At 47.3% G+C, this 17,749-nt stretch overlaps 1 protein-coding gene across 1 annotated transcript; it reads left to right on the top strand.

The window, feature by feature from the left end:
- The first annotated feature begins 3,462 nt into the window (after nt 1–3,462).
- Nucleotides 3,463–11,162, top strand: TBR1 (T-box brain transcription factor 1). The gene is made up of 6 exons (NM_001192049.1): nt 3,463–4,246; nt 4,853–5,007; nt 5,363–5,484; nt 6,062–6,220; nt 7,153–7,214; nt 10,304–11,162. The coding sequence occupies exons 1-6, from the start codon at nt 3,555–3,557 to the stop codon at nt 11,160–11,162; spliced, it is 2,049 nt and encodes a 682-aa protein (NP_001178978.1). The 5' UTR covers nt 3,463–3,554.
- Nucleotides 11,163–17,749: the final 6,587 nt, after the last annotated feature.

Genomic DNA, 17,749 nt, shown 5'->3' with positions numbered 1-17,749 from the left:
GGTACAATATGCGCTCAGAAGAAGGTCTGAGTAATCGAAGGGTTGTTCTCAACATTCCATTTGAAACTTTTTTTTCTTTGTCTTTCACTTTAGTCCCCTGAAAAATAGCTCCTGAGTGAATAAAACGACTGAGAAGGCTTATACAAGGCCTGCCTTTTGTTCTTGCTTGATCACCTCATCTTCCTGGACTTCCCACAGTCACATCTCACGTTCTCCCACTTGGTTCATGTTGGAGACGTTCCCAATTTCAAAATCCCTTCTAGCAAAAAACCTAAATTTTTATAGGTTTGGAGTCCATCAAAAGGATGCCCAAAGAAGAGGCTCTGTGAACACTTTTGTCTTGGAGTGCACAGCTATTTTAGCTAGCAGCAGCAGCCTGATAGCCTAGGTGGGCATTGAAACAACTTATTTAACCACAGGCTCTATAAGCCACTTCAGGTGTGTGTGTACATGTGTGCTTATATGAGCACATTTATGGATTTTGCTGCACTAGAACCAAAACTTGCCTCACATGTCCTGCTTTCCCTCTTAGACTAGTATGGGGGCATGAAAAACTCCAGCCTCACTATTCAGTGTGATCTGCTTGAACCAGGAGCACCTGAGTCTTCTGGGAGTTCATCATACATACAGACCTACTGAATCAGAATCCAGAATCCTGGTGTGGGTCATATGCATATTTAAAGTTTGGGAAGCCCAGCTCTACAGAAGTATGAGTCAAGAGCAGATGTGCTGATCTTGAGAAAAACCTTAGTTTTCCTTCTTGAGCATGCATATTAAAGGCATAAACCTGTATTGAGGAATCACTGAATGAATCCTGATTATCTGAGTGAGTGTTCCTGTTTATCTTCCAATCCAATGCCTTAAAAACTGAGCGAGGTGTACTCTCCCTCTTCTGAACTTTAACATGTCATTTTAGCATTCTTCATTTTAAAAAAAAGCCAACTCAGGGTACTAGGAATAAAAAAAACCTGACAAAGAGCCCAGGTAGAGTCTCTGCTTTTTTGCTACACACTTAAGGCTCTGTCCCACTGAGGGAGTGGGAGGTGGGCAACCTTGGAAACAGTGGAAAGAAAGGCATTCAGGGACAAAGAAGTTAATGAAAGGAAAGCAACAGTAGGCCAAACAGGGCAAAAGGGAAAAAAAAGCATCAATAATGTCATAGCCACGGTCCCTTCCCCCACCTCCCAACACCTTAGTAATTAAGCCCCTGCTTGTTTATGAAGCTTTTTAAAGGAAAATGGGGTCTGGCTGTATTTTTCTCCCAGAAAACTATATCGGCTTGAGTCTGGGACATCTGGTCATCAACCCTTCCAGCCCTGGGCCGCCCGCGTCGGACCTTGCTTGCGGCGCCGTGGTGGAGGCCACAGCTGATGCCCTCTGCGGCCGAGGCGCCCCAACCGCCACCGGGGCGCAGTCCGGGCTGGACGCTGACCGCTGGGCCCACCCAGGCGGCGCTCTCCAAATGCTCCCGCGTAGGCACAGGTCGAGTCTGGAAACCCCTCGCTATCAAGGCAGGACACACCCAGTGTCCTGGGCGCCCTTTCCCCCCGGGAGCGGCGGGGGCGAGGGGAAGGCAGATACACTCTTGGAAGAAGGCATGAGCTCCACCGGGCGGAGGCGCCCAGGCCAAGCCTCCGGCACAGAAAGAGTGTGTCCCCCTGGGGTACGCGCCAGCCTCCGCGCTCCCCGGGTATCCGGGCGGCTCCCCCTCGCGATCGCCTGGGTGCTAGGGAGCCTACTCTCGGGCCGCTTAGAGACCTTAGACAATGGAGCCGGAGCAAGGCGGCTGGCCTAGGGCCGAGCGCCGAGCGCCGAGCGCGGGGGTGGCTTCTCCCGCCGCCGGCCCCCGCGGTGCCCCGCCTGGAGCCGGCCCGCCAGCCAGCACGCGGGGTCGAGCCGAGCTCCGGCGCTGCGCTCCTCCTCCTGGTTCCCGCGCGGCTCGGCCGTCCCGGGAAAGCCACAGGAGGGCGGGCTGGCGGGTGCCCGCCACGCGAAGCAGCTTTGGGCGGTGAACCCTCTGCTGCTCTTGGCTCTCTGGTTCGGGCGGAGACTGAGTTGCTCCGTGGAACCAGTACCAGGAGATCTCTTCTTACACCTCGGGGTTGCTTTGGGCTTCGTGCTATCTATTTGTGCCAACATCCTTTTAAACTGGTTCTTTTCTCTATCCCTCTTTAAATTCTTTCTCATTTTAAAATTATTGGCATGGATTCTTTTTCTCTCCTCCAGATTATATAAACATTACACACACACACACACACACACACACACACACACACACACACACACACACACACACACACACACACACGAGTCTTCCATAAAGATCACTGCGTTGACACCACTTCCACTCTGTCTCCCCAGATCAGCGCTTCTAGCGAACCGATTTGCGCGAGGATTCGGCCCTCTCTTTTCCTGGCGAGGCTTTTGAACCTGTCGCCAAGGCCGTACCTCGGAGAGAAGGAAGTGCAGTGGGACGTGAGGGATGCATGGCGCCTGCCCCCAGTTAGATGCTCTTCAGATAATCTGCGACCAAGCTCGCTGATTAAATATTTAAGAAAGACCTCGTAAACATCACTGCAAATACATTAAGGCACTTCAACCCGACAGCTTATGATTATTTCAAAACTTAAAAAGGAGATCATTGATTGTCACTGTTTCTGTGCTCAACCAAGAAACCGAATCTTCCCGAGGTGGGTGGATGGGGTGGCTGAATTGCTTGCTTTTCTCCCCCACGACTCCCCCATCCCGCTCACTTTCATGGCTGTGGCGCTCAGTAGCAGTGATTTATTTATTTCTGTATGGAGTTAAAAGGGTGTGTGTTGGTGGGGGTGTTCGTTGAGGACACGCAGGACCTGATCACAAAGGACTGGCTCAGGTGTCTTGTGCTTCTGTATTAACTGGAAAAGACAGACTCTGGAACTTTTACAGGGCGAGAAGAGGCCACCGGCTCGCGCTTTGTATACTTTGCACTTGAAATCGTTACATTCAACTGAATATTTGGCTCATTCAGATCCGAAAAGTCTCCTAGCATCGTCGAATTCCCTCCTCCGCCCCTCAGCTCCAAAGGAGGGGGAGGGGGAAGGTAGGAAATGTTTAGTAAATTGCACATCTTTGAATCTTCCTAAAGCAGTGGTCACAAAGCTTAAAGGTGACACAACAGTGCTCACGTAAAACCAACACACATTCCCCGCCCCCCTAAACCAACAATAAAATCATCCCCTTCAATTTGCCATGATCGCTGCGACCAGGAGCCAGGTGATTATCCTAATTAATGTCTATCTAATTAAATTACTGTCAGCAGTTAACCAATGGCAGGAGCCGTTTCATCGGCTGCACAAGCAGCAAGATCAAAAGTGAGCCTTTTCTGATTGCTGCATAGTGTCAATTGGCCAATCTCTTCTCCCAGGGAAAAAAAAAAGTAAATCAAACCTTTGAGAAGCATTTGCTGGTTGAAGTGCTTTCTGTCTAGTGAGGGGGTCTGTGGATTTCTAGTTTATGATAAATAGGACTTTAAAAACCAGGGACAGGAGGGCGAGTGTTCAGGTTCTAGAGCTATGCAGCTGGAGCACTGCCTTTCTCCTTCTATCATGCTCTCCAAGAAATTTCTCAATGTGAGCAGCAGCTACCCACATTCAGGCGGATCTGAGCTTGTCTTGCACGATCATCCCATTATCTCGACCACTGACAACCTGGAGAGAAGTTCACCTTTGAAAAAAATTACCAGGGGGATGACGAATCAGTCAGATACAGACAATTTTCCTGACTCCAAGGACTCACCAGGGGACGTCCAGAGAAGTAAACTCTCTCCTGTCTTGGACGGGGTCTCTGAGCTTCGTCACAGTTTCGATGGCTCTGCTGCAGATCGCTACCTCCTCTCTCAGTCCAGCCAGCCACAGTCTGCGGCCACTGCTCCCAGTGCCATGTTCCCGTACCCCGGCCAGCACGGACCGGCTCACCCCGCCTTCTCCATCGGCAGCCCCAGCCGCTACATGGCCCACCACCCGGTCATCACCAACGGAGCCTACAACAGCCTCCTGTCCAACTCCTCACCGCAGGGCTACCCCGCCGCCGGCTACCCCTACCCACAGCAGTACGGCCACTCCTACCAAGGAGCCCCGTTCTACCAGTTCTCCTCCACACAGCCCGGGCTGGTGCCTGGCAAAGCGCAAGTGTACCTGTGCAACAGGCCCCTTTGGCTGAAATTTCACCGGCACCAAACGGAGATGATCATCACCAAACAGGGAAGGTAATGTTACATTCTTGGCTGCCGCTGCTCCAGGCGCGGCCGGGGGGCATGTGTACCCGGGCTGTGACCGCCGCGGCAGCGAGGATTTGGGGTCGGGAGCGGAGTGGAAGGCGCTCTGGCGCGTCCTAGAGTTGGCTGGTGTTGGAAAAACGGAAAGTGGAAGGTATAACCACCGCGGTGATGTCGGGGAGCGGGGCGGGGGGCGGGGGGGTTCCCGCTCTAGAAAGGTGGTCGGAGAGCCAGTCAGTGGCCGGAGAAAGGAAAGAGAGAGAGGGGGAGAGCCCTGGCCTGTGGCCGGGAGATGGGAGGGAGGCATCAATGCCGGATACACCGACAGGTGGAGATTCGGGTCGCCAACCTCGCTTTCCACCTGGGCAGTGATACCTGCCGACTTCCCATTCCAGTTCATCCGCCGATCTCCCAGACTTCAGTCCCTCTTCTTTTTCTCCCCCACCACCCTATTTCCGATCCAGCAAACGTTCGCTCATCGATGCTGAGAGAATAAGTTTTGCTTTGCTATCTGGCGCCGCGCTTCTTGCATTTAATCTTTAACATTTATGTTTTTTTTTTCCCCCTTGTTGTCTCCCCCCTCCCTAATTTAAATAGGCGCATGTTTCCTTTTTTAAGTTTTAACATTTCTGGTCTCGATCCCACGGCTCATTACAATATTTTTGTGGATGTGATTTTGGCGGATCCCAATCACTGGAGGTTTCAAGGAGGCAAATGGGTTCCTTGCGGCAAAGCGGACACCAATGTGCAAGGCAAGTCCTTCCAATTAACACGTCTTCCTGACACTTATTTAGGTGAGAATGATTAATTAAAGCCTTTGTGGACTGGCTCGAGCGACTTTTTAAAACGATCGGCCAATGACTTCTAAAAGGAAACTAGGAGGATAGGGGGAGAGACTGAGCGACGAGAAGGGGGAGGATTATGCAAAAGCTATTTTAATCATTCCCAGTTAATAGGAAGAAAGCACGGCCTTATAAAAGCCCAGCTAATGGGCCTTACTGTGGAATAAGGGGTGTGTGTCTATGTATGTGTGTGTGTCCAACGTGGTGAGGAGTTGGGACTGGGCAGTGCCCCGGGCACATGTAAACAACTTGTCTCTTTCTCTAGGAAATCGGGTCTATATGCATCCGGATTCCCCCAACACGGGGGCTCACTGGATGCGTCAAGAAATCTCTTTTGGAAAATTAAAACTTACAAACAACAAAGGAGCGTCCAACAACAATGGGCAGGTCAGTGGCTCAAGCGCTCATTTCTCTCTCTCTCTCACACACACTCACTTATACACACTCGTTCCTGCCTAAGATCCAGTTCATCACTTTAAATTAACATGAGGAACGACACATGTTTCTTTGCTTCATTAAAAATACTTTTTAAAAATTCGATTTCCGTCCTCCCAAATTATATTAAGCTACAAAGTTGTTCTTGTTCCCCCTTCCCCCCTCCCTCGCCCAATTACCGAGTTCCCAACCTTCACAAGTACAAATATTTGGTTGATTTTGAGAAGGAAACGCGCAGGATCTGCAGGTTGTGAAAATCTTTGTTGCTCCTTAAAGGAAAATTGGGAGAAGGGCCCTGAGGATTGGGCGGTCGGGTTCGGTTTTCCTCTGGTGCTCGGGCGTTGCGTGCTCCGGTGGAACGGAGACAGGTCTGCTTCCGCCAGCCAGTCACCAGCCGGGCGAGGCCCGCGATCAGTTTCCCGGGGCGGCGGGCTTCTCGCAGACTCCACACGGCCCGCGGCTCACAGCCCCATGCGCGCAGACCGCACTAACGTGCCGCCGGGCGCTTCCCTTTCTTTCCGCCGGACAGATGGTGGTTTTGCAATCCTTGCACAAGTACCAGCCCCGCCTGCATGTAGTGGAAGTGAACGAGGACGGCACGGAGGACACCAGCCAGCCCGGCCGCGTGCAGACGTTCACTTTTCCCGAAACTCAATTCATCGCCGTCACTGCCTACCAGAACACCGATGTAAGGAGGCCTGGGGGCTGGGCGCGCGGCGGGCGACGCAGGCTTCCCCCGGCCCGAGGCGGTACGGGGGGCCATCCCCGGCTCGGGCACCAACATCCGCCACAGCTGGCTCTGCTGTGCCTTTTAAGAGTAGGGCTAGGGGCCTGCTGGGCACCTTCCTTGTATACCTAACCAGTGGGAAAACGCTTCCTATTCGTCTCCGACGCGGGTCACCGGGCCACCTTCAAGGTGACCAGGATTTCTAGAGCCTCTTGGGAATTTTGATTTAGTTTTCAAACATCAGTTTCTGGGTTATCGAAAGAAACGCACATTCATGATTTAAAAACTAAAATAAATCAAATTACTGGGGACTATGGAGTGAGCTTCCTAGCACTCATTTGCAAGTTTGCAAAAACTTATTTTACTACTGTTGATTTGACTACTAGAAGTGATAGTGTTTCTTTTAAAACAGGAAAATAGCATAAATGAAAGATATGCATTTATTTTCAATCAAAACTGATTTCAAGATGCAACTTGTGGGTTCTTCAAGTTGTGTATTAGAAGCAACTAACTTAAAAATATGATGAAGCATTTAAGATAGGCAACATTTTTTAGGAATGAATTCAAGTGCCCCTGAAAAATTTTTGCCTGAGTAAGTGCGTTTACATAACAAGCATTTTTTAAAATGAGCATTTTGAACCAGTTCAGGACAAATGGGAGAGCTAATGGAAAGCTATACTTTAGTTTTAGTCACCATTAATTTAAACATAACTTTCATCATACTTTTTTCACCTTTCCACCCACTCCCTCAAAAATTTCAGTTAGGGAAGCCTTGCTATTTAATAAAATTGTAGGCCTTTAGCCCCTGTAAAAAGTGGCAGATGACATATTCTTAAACACCCTGCTTTGTATAAGAAGTAAAATTATATTAATCTTTTTTTTCTCTTTTCCAGATTACACAACTGAAAATAGATCACAACCCCTTTGCTAAAGGATTTCGGGATAATTATGATACGTAAGTAGTTTTGCACCTTTCTTCTCAAATCTGTGGAATTGGGTTTGGGTCAAAGGTGGATTGTTTTGTACAAGGCTTTTGGAAGCTAGAAAGTGTGAAAACAAAGTTGTTTCCTGGGTTTTCCCTTTCTTTTTTGATGGTCCTCTTCTCTCTGGTGACCTGGCTTGGTACTTCTGTGTTTGGGTCAAAGGTTTCCTCCACCTATTTTTAGCTTTCATATGAATTACAAAGTTGCTGGCGGGGACCCTGGGGCTGGCTGGCTGGGGAAGCTGCCCTGGTTCCCGGTATGGGGAGTTGTGTGTGGTGCTGCAGATGCTCAGCTCAGATTGTCTGTGTCTGAAACCGCCCGATTCTGCCTGAAAGTGCATGTGGCTCTGGCAGTTGTTACAGTCTCCTTGGCATATGTGACTTTTATTTACCCATTTCCAAGTTTTGTGTAATAGCTTTTCCTGTGCAAGTTTACCATGGACTGAATAAAAATGTGCACCCATTACAGGCAAGTTCACGAGCACAGCTGATGGTGCAGTCATTTCAGGCTTTGGGAAGGACCCAGGTGCTGTTGCAGTGTATTATTTATGCTTTGAAAGAAAAATATTTCCTCTTTTATCATTTGTATCTAGGTGTGTTTTAATTAAATGTGCTGGTTTCCTTTTCTTCAGGCCTCCCTTATCTATCTCCATTTCTTGTCTATCAAAATGCTGTCCTCTGGGGGCAACAGTAGGTGTAAACTGAACCCTTGTTCTGGCGTTCTCTCGCTCGGAGGCTCAGAGCCCAGGTACAGTGCCGAGGAGTTCACTAAGAGTTATAGGGCAAGATCTAAATCTGGACTGTGGGGATCCCTTCACTTTTGTCTGACTATAGAAGGAAAGGATACATTAATTTTAATTTCATGGCTTGCATTAAGTGCTGGGGCTAGAACTACAGAGTTGAAGCTATCTTTGATTAGGAATAGATTAAATTTGTGGAGGAGACAAGTGGCTCTCTCCAGGTAGATACCAAACTTCCCTCCTGATATTTTTATAAGAAATTGAAGAGAATCATCAACAGTTATACACTGTAACTATTAAGTTAGTTATACACTATAACTATACAGTTATACACTCTGTCAAGTGTATCCTTCAAAAGTGATCCAAAGGAAGCAAGCCTCGTCAGTATGATTCCCCAGGAAAAAAAGAAAAAAAGAAAGAAAAACTTGGCTACTCTAGTCCTTCCTCACAGTCTAAAAAGGTGGGCTCAGCACAGTGGAAAGCGTGTGGCCCAGGAGACCAGAGATACTGGTCTCTGTACTAGGGGGGTCTTGTAGATTTTGAGCTTTTAATTCTGCTGCGAACATCTGTTCCAAAGCATTTTATTTTGCACAAATCAGTTCGGTAATCCCAAGTGGCTTGGGACCTGGATGGGCATATAAACTGTATCTTTTGCAGATTGTTTTTTTTTTTCTTTTCCTTTTAAATGTGGTGGTAAACAGAGAAGATATTTATACCTTGCTGGTTATGTTCCCTTCCTGCCTCCCTCTACTTGTTCTTATTTGAGACTGGAATTAAGTTTCAGGAGGGAAATTTTGTTCAGTCAGGAAACTGCATCCGAGCAGCCACGGCATAACCCTCATTTGTCCCTCTTCTGCCTGACTTCTGTTGGAAAAGCCACTTCTGTTTGATTCTTAAGTCACTATATATTTATCATAAAAAGCTTCCTTAGCTATGCGAATAGCTGTCTTAGAGATTTATGGCTTAGCATAGAATGGTTTTTGACACTCTTTCCACCTTACCTTGGTTATTTGGGCCTGGCTCACTTTTGGAGAAACAGGGAGAGCAATAAAGAGTTCAGGGGGACCAGGGTGTTTGCTTGGCCACTCACTAGGGAATCTCCTCCCCAAAGTATTGAGGTCTGACAAGACCCCAAAGTATTGAGGTCTGACAAGTTTCTCTTTCAAAACAGTCTGTTGATTAAAGATTAAAACATTTATGTGTGAGCATGTGTGTGATGTGTATGAGAAAATATGTCTACCAATCTTGATCCAGTCTCTGGTTCCTTCTCAATTCTAATGGGATCTTATAGGCCCCTGTGGGGCCTAGAATGAACCTTTGATTATCTTATCTAAGGTAATTTCCAGTAACACAATCACTGTCTGTGGTTGGGCAAGTTATTTAACTTTCCTTTGACTCAATTTCTTCATCTGTAAGGTAGGATAATAATGGTACCTAACTTGGAAAATTGTGATGGTTAAATAATGATCTGTACAGCCCTAGACAAGGGTGCCTGGAACATAGTCAAGTTGTATAAGGATGAGCTGTTACCAGTGGGAGATTCTTGGCGGAGGTTGATAATTGTACTTTTAAGAGTTTGCCCACATTTTTTTTTTAACAGTAACAAATCAAAAGCTGGGGAGAGAAGCTCAAAGAATACTTTTCCTCTGTAAAATAATTTTATTGATTGATGACTTTATTTCCTCGTAGTAATTCTAGTTTGTATGGTTTGGGGGGGGGGGTGGTTAAAGGAACACACAGGGGAAAACAATAGACAGTAAGTGCCATGGAGGCTTCCAGCAGTAACCCTCGGGTCTCAGAAGACTGTCCAAGGCCAGTCTGATGCTCACTACCAGGGGGGTCCCCGCGTGTGTGTCAGATGGAAGAAAGTGGTCTTAAAAGGGTGGAATGGGTAACCGGTTTAGAAATTTCACTCAGAAATTCTCACCGCAGAAGAAAGGCCCACTGGGCAAAAGCCACCTGAGCCCCCTGGGCAGATCTGCCTCAATGTGAGCACGTATATTGGGGAAGTGGGTGAGCATCCCCTGCTGTGCTCTTCTCTCGGCCCTCTGTGCACTTGGTGAGAGAGCGCAAGAGAGGAGCGAAGCCTTCCTCTTCATCTGTATCAGCTTTAGGTCCCTGAATGGACCAATCGGTTCCTTTATAATTTCACGATTTATTTTGGAGAGGATGCAAGTCTGTGACCTTTTGTCTGTCTTTATCCTGGACGGCAGGTTACACGTGGAGAGTGTAGGGGTGGGCGACCAGGGGTGGTCTTCTCTTTAGCGCCCCCGAAAGGACCTTGCGCCACCCTTCGGTTCTCTCTCTCTCCCTCCCTCGCAGGATCTACACCGGCTGCGACATGGACCGTCTGACCCCCTCGCCCAACGACTCCCCGCGCTCGCAGATCGTGCCCGGGGCCCGCTACGCCATGGCCGGGTCTTTCCTGCAGGACCAGTTCGTGAGCAACTACGCCAAGGCCCGTTTCCACCCAGGCGCGGGCGCCGGCCCCGGGCCGGGCACGGACCGCAGCGTGCCGCACACCAACGGGCTGCTGTCGCCGCAGCAGGCCGAGGACCCGGGCGCGCCGTCGCCGCAGCGCTGGTTTGTGACTCCGGCCAACAACCGGCTGGACTTCGCCGCCTCGGCCTACGACACGGCCACGGACTTCGCGGGCAACGCGGCCACGCTGCTCTCGTACGCGGCGGCGGGCGTGAAGGCGCTGCCGCTGCAGGCGGCTGGCTGCACTGGCCGCCCGCTCGGCTACTATGCCGACCCGTCGGGCTGGGGCGCGCGCAGCCCACCGCAGTACTGCGGCGCCAAGTCGGGCTCGGTGCTGCCCTGCTGGCCCAACAGCGCCGCGGCCGCCGCGCGCATGGCCGGCGCCAACCCCTACTTGGGCGAGGAGGCCGAGGGCCTGGCCGCCGAGCGCTCGCCGTTGCCGCCGGGCGCCGCCGAGGACGCCAAGCCCAAGGACCTGTCCGACTCCAGCTGGATCGAGACGCCCTCCTCTATCAAGTCCATCGACTCGAGCGACTCGGGGATTTACGAGCAGGCCAAACGGAGGCGGATCTCGCCCGCCGACACGCCGGTGTCCGAGAGCTCGTCCCCGCTCAAGAGCGAGGTGCTGGCTCAGCGGGACTGCGAGAAGAACTGCGCCAAGGACATAGGCGGCTACTACGGCTTCTACTCGCACAGCTAGGCCGGCCTTGCCCGCCCCGGCCCCGCGCCCCGCCGCGGCCCGGCCCCTGCCGGCTCCTCGCGCCTCTTCCCCTGCGCCTCCTGCTCACGCCCCACCTCGCGCACTCCCTCAGTTTATTTGACCCTCGAACACCGTCTGCAGCGAATTAGTACAGGTCTCCAGAGTGTGATTTTAACTTTTTTTTTTTTTTTTTTTTTGCACAGCAGTTTCTGCAGTTAGCGCACCGACCTTCAACTTGGCTGTAAACCTTTTTGGTTTGCCTACTTACTGTCCTTCTGTGAAGTTATCCTAACAGTTCCCCCCCACCCCCTCGTCTTTTTCTCACCCTCTCCTTGTCTTTCTCATCATGAAACTCTTCACCTTTAGGAGACCTGGGCAGTCCTGTCAGGCAGCAGCGATTCCGACCCGCCAAGTCTCGGCCTCCCCATTAACCGTAGGATGTTGACTGTAGAACCTGGACCCACCCAGCGCGTCCTTTCTTATCCCCGAGTGGATGGATGGATGGATGGTAGGGATGTTAATAATTCTAGTGGAACAAAGCCTGTGAAATGACTGTATATAGTGTTAATTTATTGTAACGAATGGCTAGTTTTTATTCACATTGTCAAGGCACAAAACCAGTTCACGCTTAAACTTTCTCATTCATTTCTTTTCCTTTTTCTCCAACTCCCCCCGCCCCTGAAAATGTTTTCTTGTGAGATTATTAACAGTATTCTAAGAGGCTCTGGAAACTCGAAAGACTAGATAATGAAGAGTTTCTCACTTCTCCTCAATCCACTGCATGAAATAACTACCCTGTGCCCTACTGCACACAAATAGCTAAGGAGAATCTGATCAAACACCTGTAAAGGATAGGTGTCTGTTCATAGGCAAGTCGATTAAGTGGCATGATGCCTGCAAAGCAAAGTTAACGAGTTACATGTTTTTTCCCCTTTCCTTCTAAATAGAATAGCTCGACATCAGCAATATTATTTTGCCTTATTTGTTTTTCCCCAAAGTGCCAAATCCATTACTGGTCTGTGCAGGTGCCAAATATGCTGACAAACTGTTTCTGAATATCTTTCAGTTCCCCCCTCCACCTTTATATGCTGTAAATCTTTGTAATGAATATTCTACTAATGATATAGATGACTGAATTGTTGGTTAACTATAGTGTAGTCTAGTGAAGATGAATTGTGTGAGTTGTATATTTTACTGCATTTTAGTTTTGAAAATGATTTCCCCACCACCTAGAAACAGCTGAAATTTGACTTCCTTGGGAAAACACTAGCATTAATGCAAGTAAGACTGTTTATTCCCCCCTCTAAGTCTTGTTATATTTGATAAGGAGCACTGATCCCCCTGAAAATAGATTAGTAGAATTTCTAATGTTGTGTAGCAAACCTATACTTTTTTTTTTGTACTTTAAAACTAATGTGAAATATGCATCATACACAATACTCAATCTAGATTCCAGTCCATTGGGGGGATTTTTTTTCCTAATAGGAATTCAGGGTCTAAACGTGTGTATATTTTGGCTCTTCTGTAAATCTAATGTTGTGATTTTTATATTTGTTTCGTTTTGTCTGTGAACTGAATAATTTATACAAGGACACACTCCATTGAGAAACGTTTTGTTTTTTGCTCGTTTGTATTGTCTGTGTATAACAAGTAAAATAAATCTGGTAAAACTCTATGGTGTTTGAAAGCAGTTTACAGTTTGAAAATTTAATTAGAGGTGATTATTTTTAAGGGCTGAGGAAGAATAGCCTGTCTCTACTCCAATATGGGGCAGTCTGTGTAGTGGGAACTATATCCCATTTTCCTCTTAAATTTGTTAATATACCACTACCAGTAATTACTTTTTTCTGTCTTATTTACAACTACTTAATTCCCTGTGAGTCGAGTTCACTTTGTTACACTCGTTTTTGTTTTTTTTTTTCCCCTTCGGGAAAATGTACACGCTTTCTTATATCTGTAAGTAGGAAATAACATGAGCAGGAAATGGAGGGTCTTTAATAAGAAATTAAATATTTATTGAAATTTCACAAAGTCAAGAGGGAGGCTTTCGGCAAGAGAAGTGTGTAATTTAAATGCTTGTCAAAGTAGGCTGTTGACCGCAGCTTTAGTCAGATGTTGAAAATTCCGGTCTTTAAATACAAGGCCTTGGAGTTGTGTGGTGAATCCGTAAATGAAAACAGAGAATGGCCTACATTTCTTGACTGTTTTATTTTGGGGGGATAGGGAGGGGTTGGAGTGGGGAAAGTACTCATAGAGCAAACTCATGAAAGGTCGATATTTAACCAGTGAGCTTAAAACTTGCTTTAGGAGGTTATCTGTGGGGCACCACTCCATCTCTTCTACAGTGGACTTCCTGCGCCCATCCAGCCCAAGCCAGGTCTCCATCCCTTGAGAAAAAGTGCAGAAATGTGGATATTCCAGCTGGGAGGGGGCTAGTTGCGTCTTAGTCAAGGTCCACAGAGCTCTCTTTTACTCTTGTCTCCAGAGAAGGAGATCCAAGAAAGGTGGAAAATGGTTCAGCATTCTTGTTTGGCCTAGGCCAGTCTCAGGTTATGGGGCGAAATTTACCACCATCCAGAGATGGTCCTGTATCCCCTTTGCAATTTGACAGATGAAAAGAGGCTTCAAAGTACCAATTAAAATGAAAATTGGAGGTGGGGAGCGAAACCGATTTGCCTTTCTTGGGTAATTTGGCCACTAGACGGCGTTCCGCCGAGTTTTGTCTGCCACATAGAAAAGCGATGTCTGATTTTCCTTTGTGTTTGTTTCTCCCGGATCACACCTAAGAACTAAACAAGAGGACTAAAAGTACAGAACAGGGGGTCTGCGTGGCGAGTTAAGTGGAGCGGTGTATTCTTGTAATCATCCTGTGGCCCTGCGCTCCTTCGACCTCGGTGCCAGCGAGCAGGAGGCGCACGTGCAGTCTGGAGGCCCGGGGGCGCCCAGGTCGAGGGCGAGGGGCTGCCAAGCCGCTAAGGGTTCCGGGGAGTGAGCCTGGAGGTCGGGGCACGGCGCCGGGCCAGGCCCGCCACCCTGGGGCCAGAGTCACCGCGAGCAAAGGAGTCGGTGTCATGTGCGGAAACGAAGCTCTTAGAAGCCGAGGATAGATTTCACAGGAACGTAGTGCCTTGTACTGAAAGACGCACTTAGCTGCTATTAGGAAGTACTTAAAAAAATTGGGGAGGTCGTTTCCCTTGCAGCTCTGCACCATCTGCTGTGTGGACTGAGTCAGCGTGAGGTAAATTTGCAGCTCCGCGCTCCTCTCGGAGGCAGTGTGCTTTCCTGTCCCTTTCAAGCATGATCGTTTCTCCTGGCTTACAAGGAGTCTTGGGTGTCTAGTGAAGTGACACTGTCAGTGTGTCTGAGAAGCTGCTGCTGTTTCAAGGAAATCAGAGCGTTTTGGGGGAGGGCCTGCGGGAACCAGAGTTCGCGTCCCGGGTTAGATTTCGAGTTGCCTTTTTATCTCCCTGAGGGTAGGAGTCAGGGTAGGGACGGAGAAGGATGACGAATCCTCCCCGTAAACTGCAGATTTTCTGTTTTCAAAAGTGGCATTTCAAAAAGAGGAAGAAAAAAAGATGAGCGTGCGGCTCTTTATTCTGGCTCAAGCCTTCCCGCCACTCGCGTCGCGCGCCATCTTAACTCCTTGCCCACCAGCAGCTTGGGGCCGAGCGCGGCGGGCCGGCGCCGCTGGAGCCCAGAGATGCTGCGCCCTAGGTGCCTCACCTTGGGGCCGAAGCCGCGGGGTCAGGGCAGCCGACTGGCGGGCACTGAGCGCGCTGTGATCGAGGGCATTCGGGAGCCCAGGCCGGCGGGGACGGACGACCGCACGAGCTCGGCCGGCCTGCGGCGGCTCCGAAGGCCTGGTCCCGCCGCTGAGCCTGGGCCCAGGCTCTCTGGCTTCGCCGTTGGGTGGGCGCACTGCTCTCTTCTGGCTGTTCCAGCCGCGGGTTCCAGGCCGCGAGTCCAGACAGGGATCCAGGCCGCGGGTCTAGACAGGGGGCCCAGCGCGGTTCTCCTGTTCTTTCAAGAGCCTGGTCCAGCGTGGCTCCCGGCCTCGCCTCTAGCCTTGGGTCCGGCCCTCCTGAGCATGTGGCTCCGCCAGAACCAAGCCAGGCAACCTACTAGGATTTAGGACATGGAAGCCTTTTTAGGCCCAGGAGAAATTTACTGGGTTTGTTTCAAAAAAATCAGGTCGTTTCTGACTCTTTAGGACTGACTTACATCTCCCGAGCTCTTAAAATGTTGTAATTTAGGGTCTACAGAGAACTTTATGAACCTCCTTCCCTCCTGAACTTACATTTTCTTATAAATCCTGCTGTTAAAACTGGTTTACTTAGGACCCACTTTTTTTTTTTTTTGGTGGTGTTAAGTATCTATCCTTTTAGTACTGAAGCCTTTAGGGATGTTGTACTTTCTGTTTAGGGTTCAGGCTTGGAAAAAAAGCCTTGTTAAATAGATGTCATTACATTCCTGGAGAATGTAAAATGCATTGTAGCAATATTTTACAAGGTACTTGTGTCCATAGTGATTTTATAAAATACTCTGCTTGTCCTCTGGTGCAGCCCCTTTTCTGTCTGTATATGAGTTCTTTTATCATGTATGTTTTAGCCATGGAGATGGGAAAAATCACAGAGCTTATGAGCTTGTGTGAAAACAGACCAGTCTAGGTCCCCCAAAGGAAACAGTATCAATTATTTTTATTTTTAGAATTAAAACAAAAAAACTTACTTTGAAGAAGTCAGCAGCTTTAAAGACCAATGATAAGAATTCAGTTTTTAAGATATTTAATTTACTCTGGTGTGTGGGCAATTGCTTGGTTAATTTTAATATTTTAAAAAGTGTTCTTAATATCAGTAGAATCAATCTTTTAAAAGGTGGCTGAGAATTTTTAAGCAAGTTGAATTTGTATGATTTGTTGAATTTACAATCTGAGTGCAAGATTTACTTTTGGGCAGTTAGATTTTCTTTTGCCAGAACAATATACGTTTCTCAAGGAAGACAGAAACAAAGTAGGCAGGATTTTAGACATTGCATTATACTTGATTTAATTCTGTTGCTTTGAGATTTGTGTCTTCCTGGTTCTGGTCTTCAGCTTGTAAATTAGATTGCAGCATATTTAAAAATATATTCACTTGAAAGAAAACCCCACCGCTTTCACAATAAAGTAAACTTGATGGTGTACAAGTCACTGGTCTCATCTGAGATGATTATATCTGCCTTGCATGTATTTTACACCCACAGTATGGTTTGCAGCAGTGTTCAAGGCATAGCGTGAAAAATTTGATTTGAATAGTTCCATTAAAGCAATGAAAAAAAAAAAAACCATGGCTTAATAGACCTTCTAGTGATAGCTCCCCCTCTTACTATGCTAACTCTGAAATAAATATGTGATCTAGTATTAGGAACATAGCATTTATAAGACCCTTGCTGGTAATATTTAATTTAATAAACATACAAACTGTGACATTATTAATGCGATGAAGCTTGTACCACAAGCTGATTCTTTCAGGTTGTTTGACGTATTACTTATCACTAGGTTCCTTATAAACATATGCTGTGATTTATAACTGGAACTTTAAAGTTATTTTGGATTTTAACTCTGAAAATACCTATATGACAAGGTACTCTTTACATATATAAATCATTTATATTTGTATATCTTGGCAAACCTTTTGAGGAAGAAGAGGAAATTTATGAAGGGAGAGCATCTCTAGGGCTATATCTCTGGTTATTTTAACTAATATAGTTATTTTGTTCAACTATAGTAGGAAAAATATAAGATTAAGTTTTGGGGCAAGAGTTATACTTATATAGTATATGTATGTCTTGCCTGGGAAATCTCATGGACAGAGGAGCTTAGTGAGCTACAGTCCATGGGGTTGCAAAAGAGTTGGACATGACTTCGTGACTGAATAACAACAAAAACATGTCATATTTGTGTGTTATATATGTATTCAGATACACACTTGAGTTTCAAGAAATGGCAAATTAATGGAACTTTCTGATTGAAAGGATCTTCCTAGCTCACATTTCAGCTTTTAAGATGTATTTGTCTTTTATTTTGTCATTCCTAGTATGAAGGGGAAGGCATTTTTCAATCTTAGGATAATTCAGAAGCAATTTTTTGGTTCTTGGTTAATTCAGTCTCATCTTAAAAGTTCAAATTTAGCAAAGCACATGTTCCCTTGTTCATGCCAAGTGTGATAAAAACTAGTCGAAAAATAAAACTATTGCAAACAAGTAGAGCACTGCACTTCACTGCATTCTGTACAGGCCGCATCATTTCCAGGTCTGATGTCACTGCCTACTGGGCTGCCATTTGTGGGTACAAGTAAGGCAGCCTTTAGAAGTTGATAGAAGGAACTGATGTTTCAGATATGTGTGTCTGAACTGTGTTTGTGTGTTTTAAATATCCTTTTGAATAGTGATATGCACACTTGTGAGCATTCAAACATTTGCCATCTTCTATCAACAAAAGGTTATTCTTTATAGGCTCCAGGATGTTTTTCTCACTCTGCATTGGGAGCTCTTTTCTTTGTATCTAAAACGAATTAGAAAAATCATCTCTCCCACTTTGTAATATAGTC

The sequence above is a fragment of the Bos taurus genome, chromosome 2 (assembly GCF_002263795.3).
Source record: "Bos taurus isolate L1 Dominette 01449 registration number 42190680 breed Hereford chromosome 2, ARS-UCD2.0, whole genome shotgun sequence".
Classification (NCBI taxonomy): Eukaryota; Metazoa; Chordata; class Mammalia; order Artiodactyla; family Bovidae; genus Bos; species Bos taurus.
Note: the sequence above shows the minus strand (reverse complement) of the source record. Positions and strands in the feature narration are given on the sequence as shown.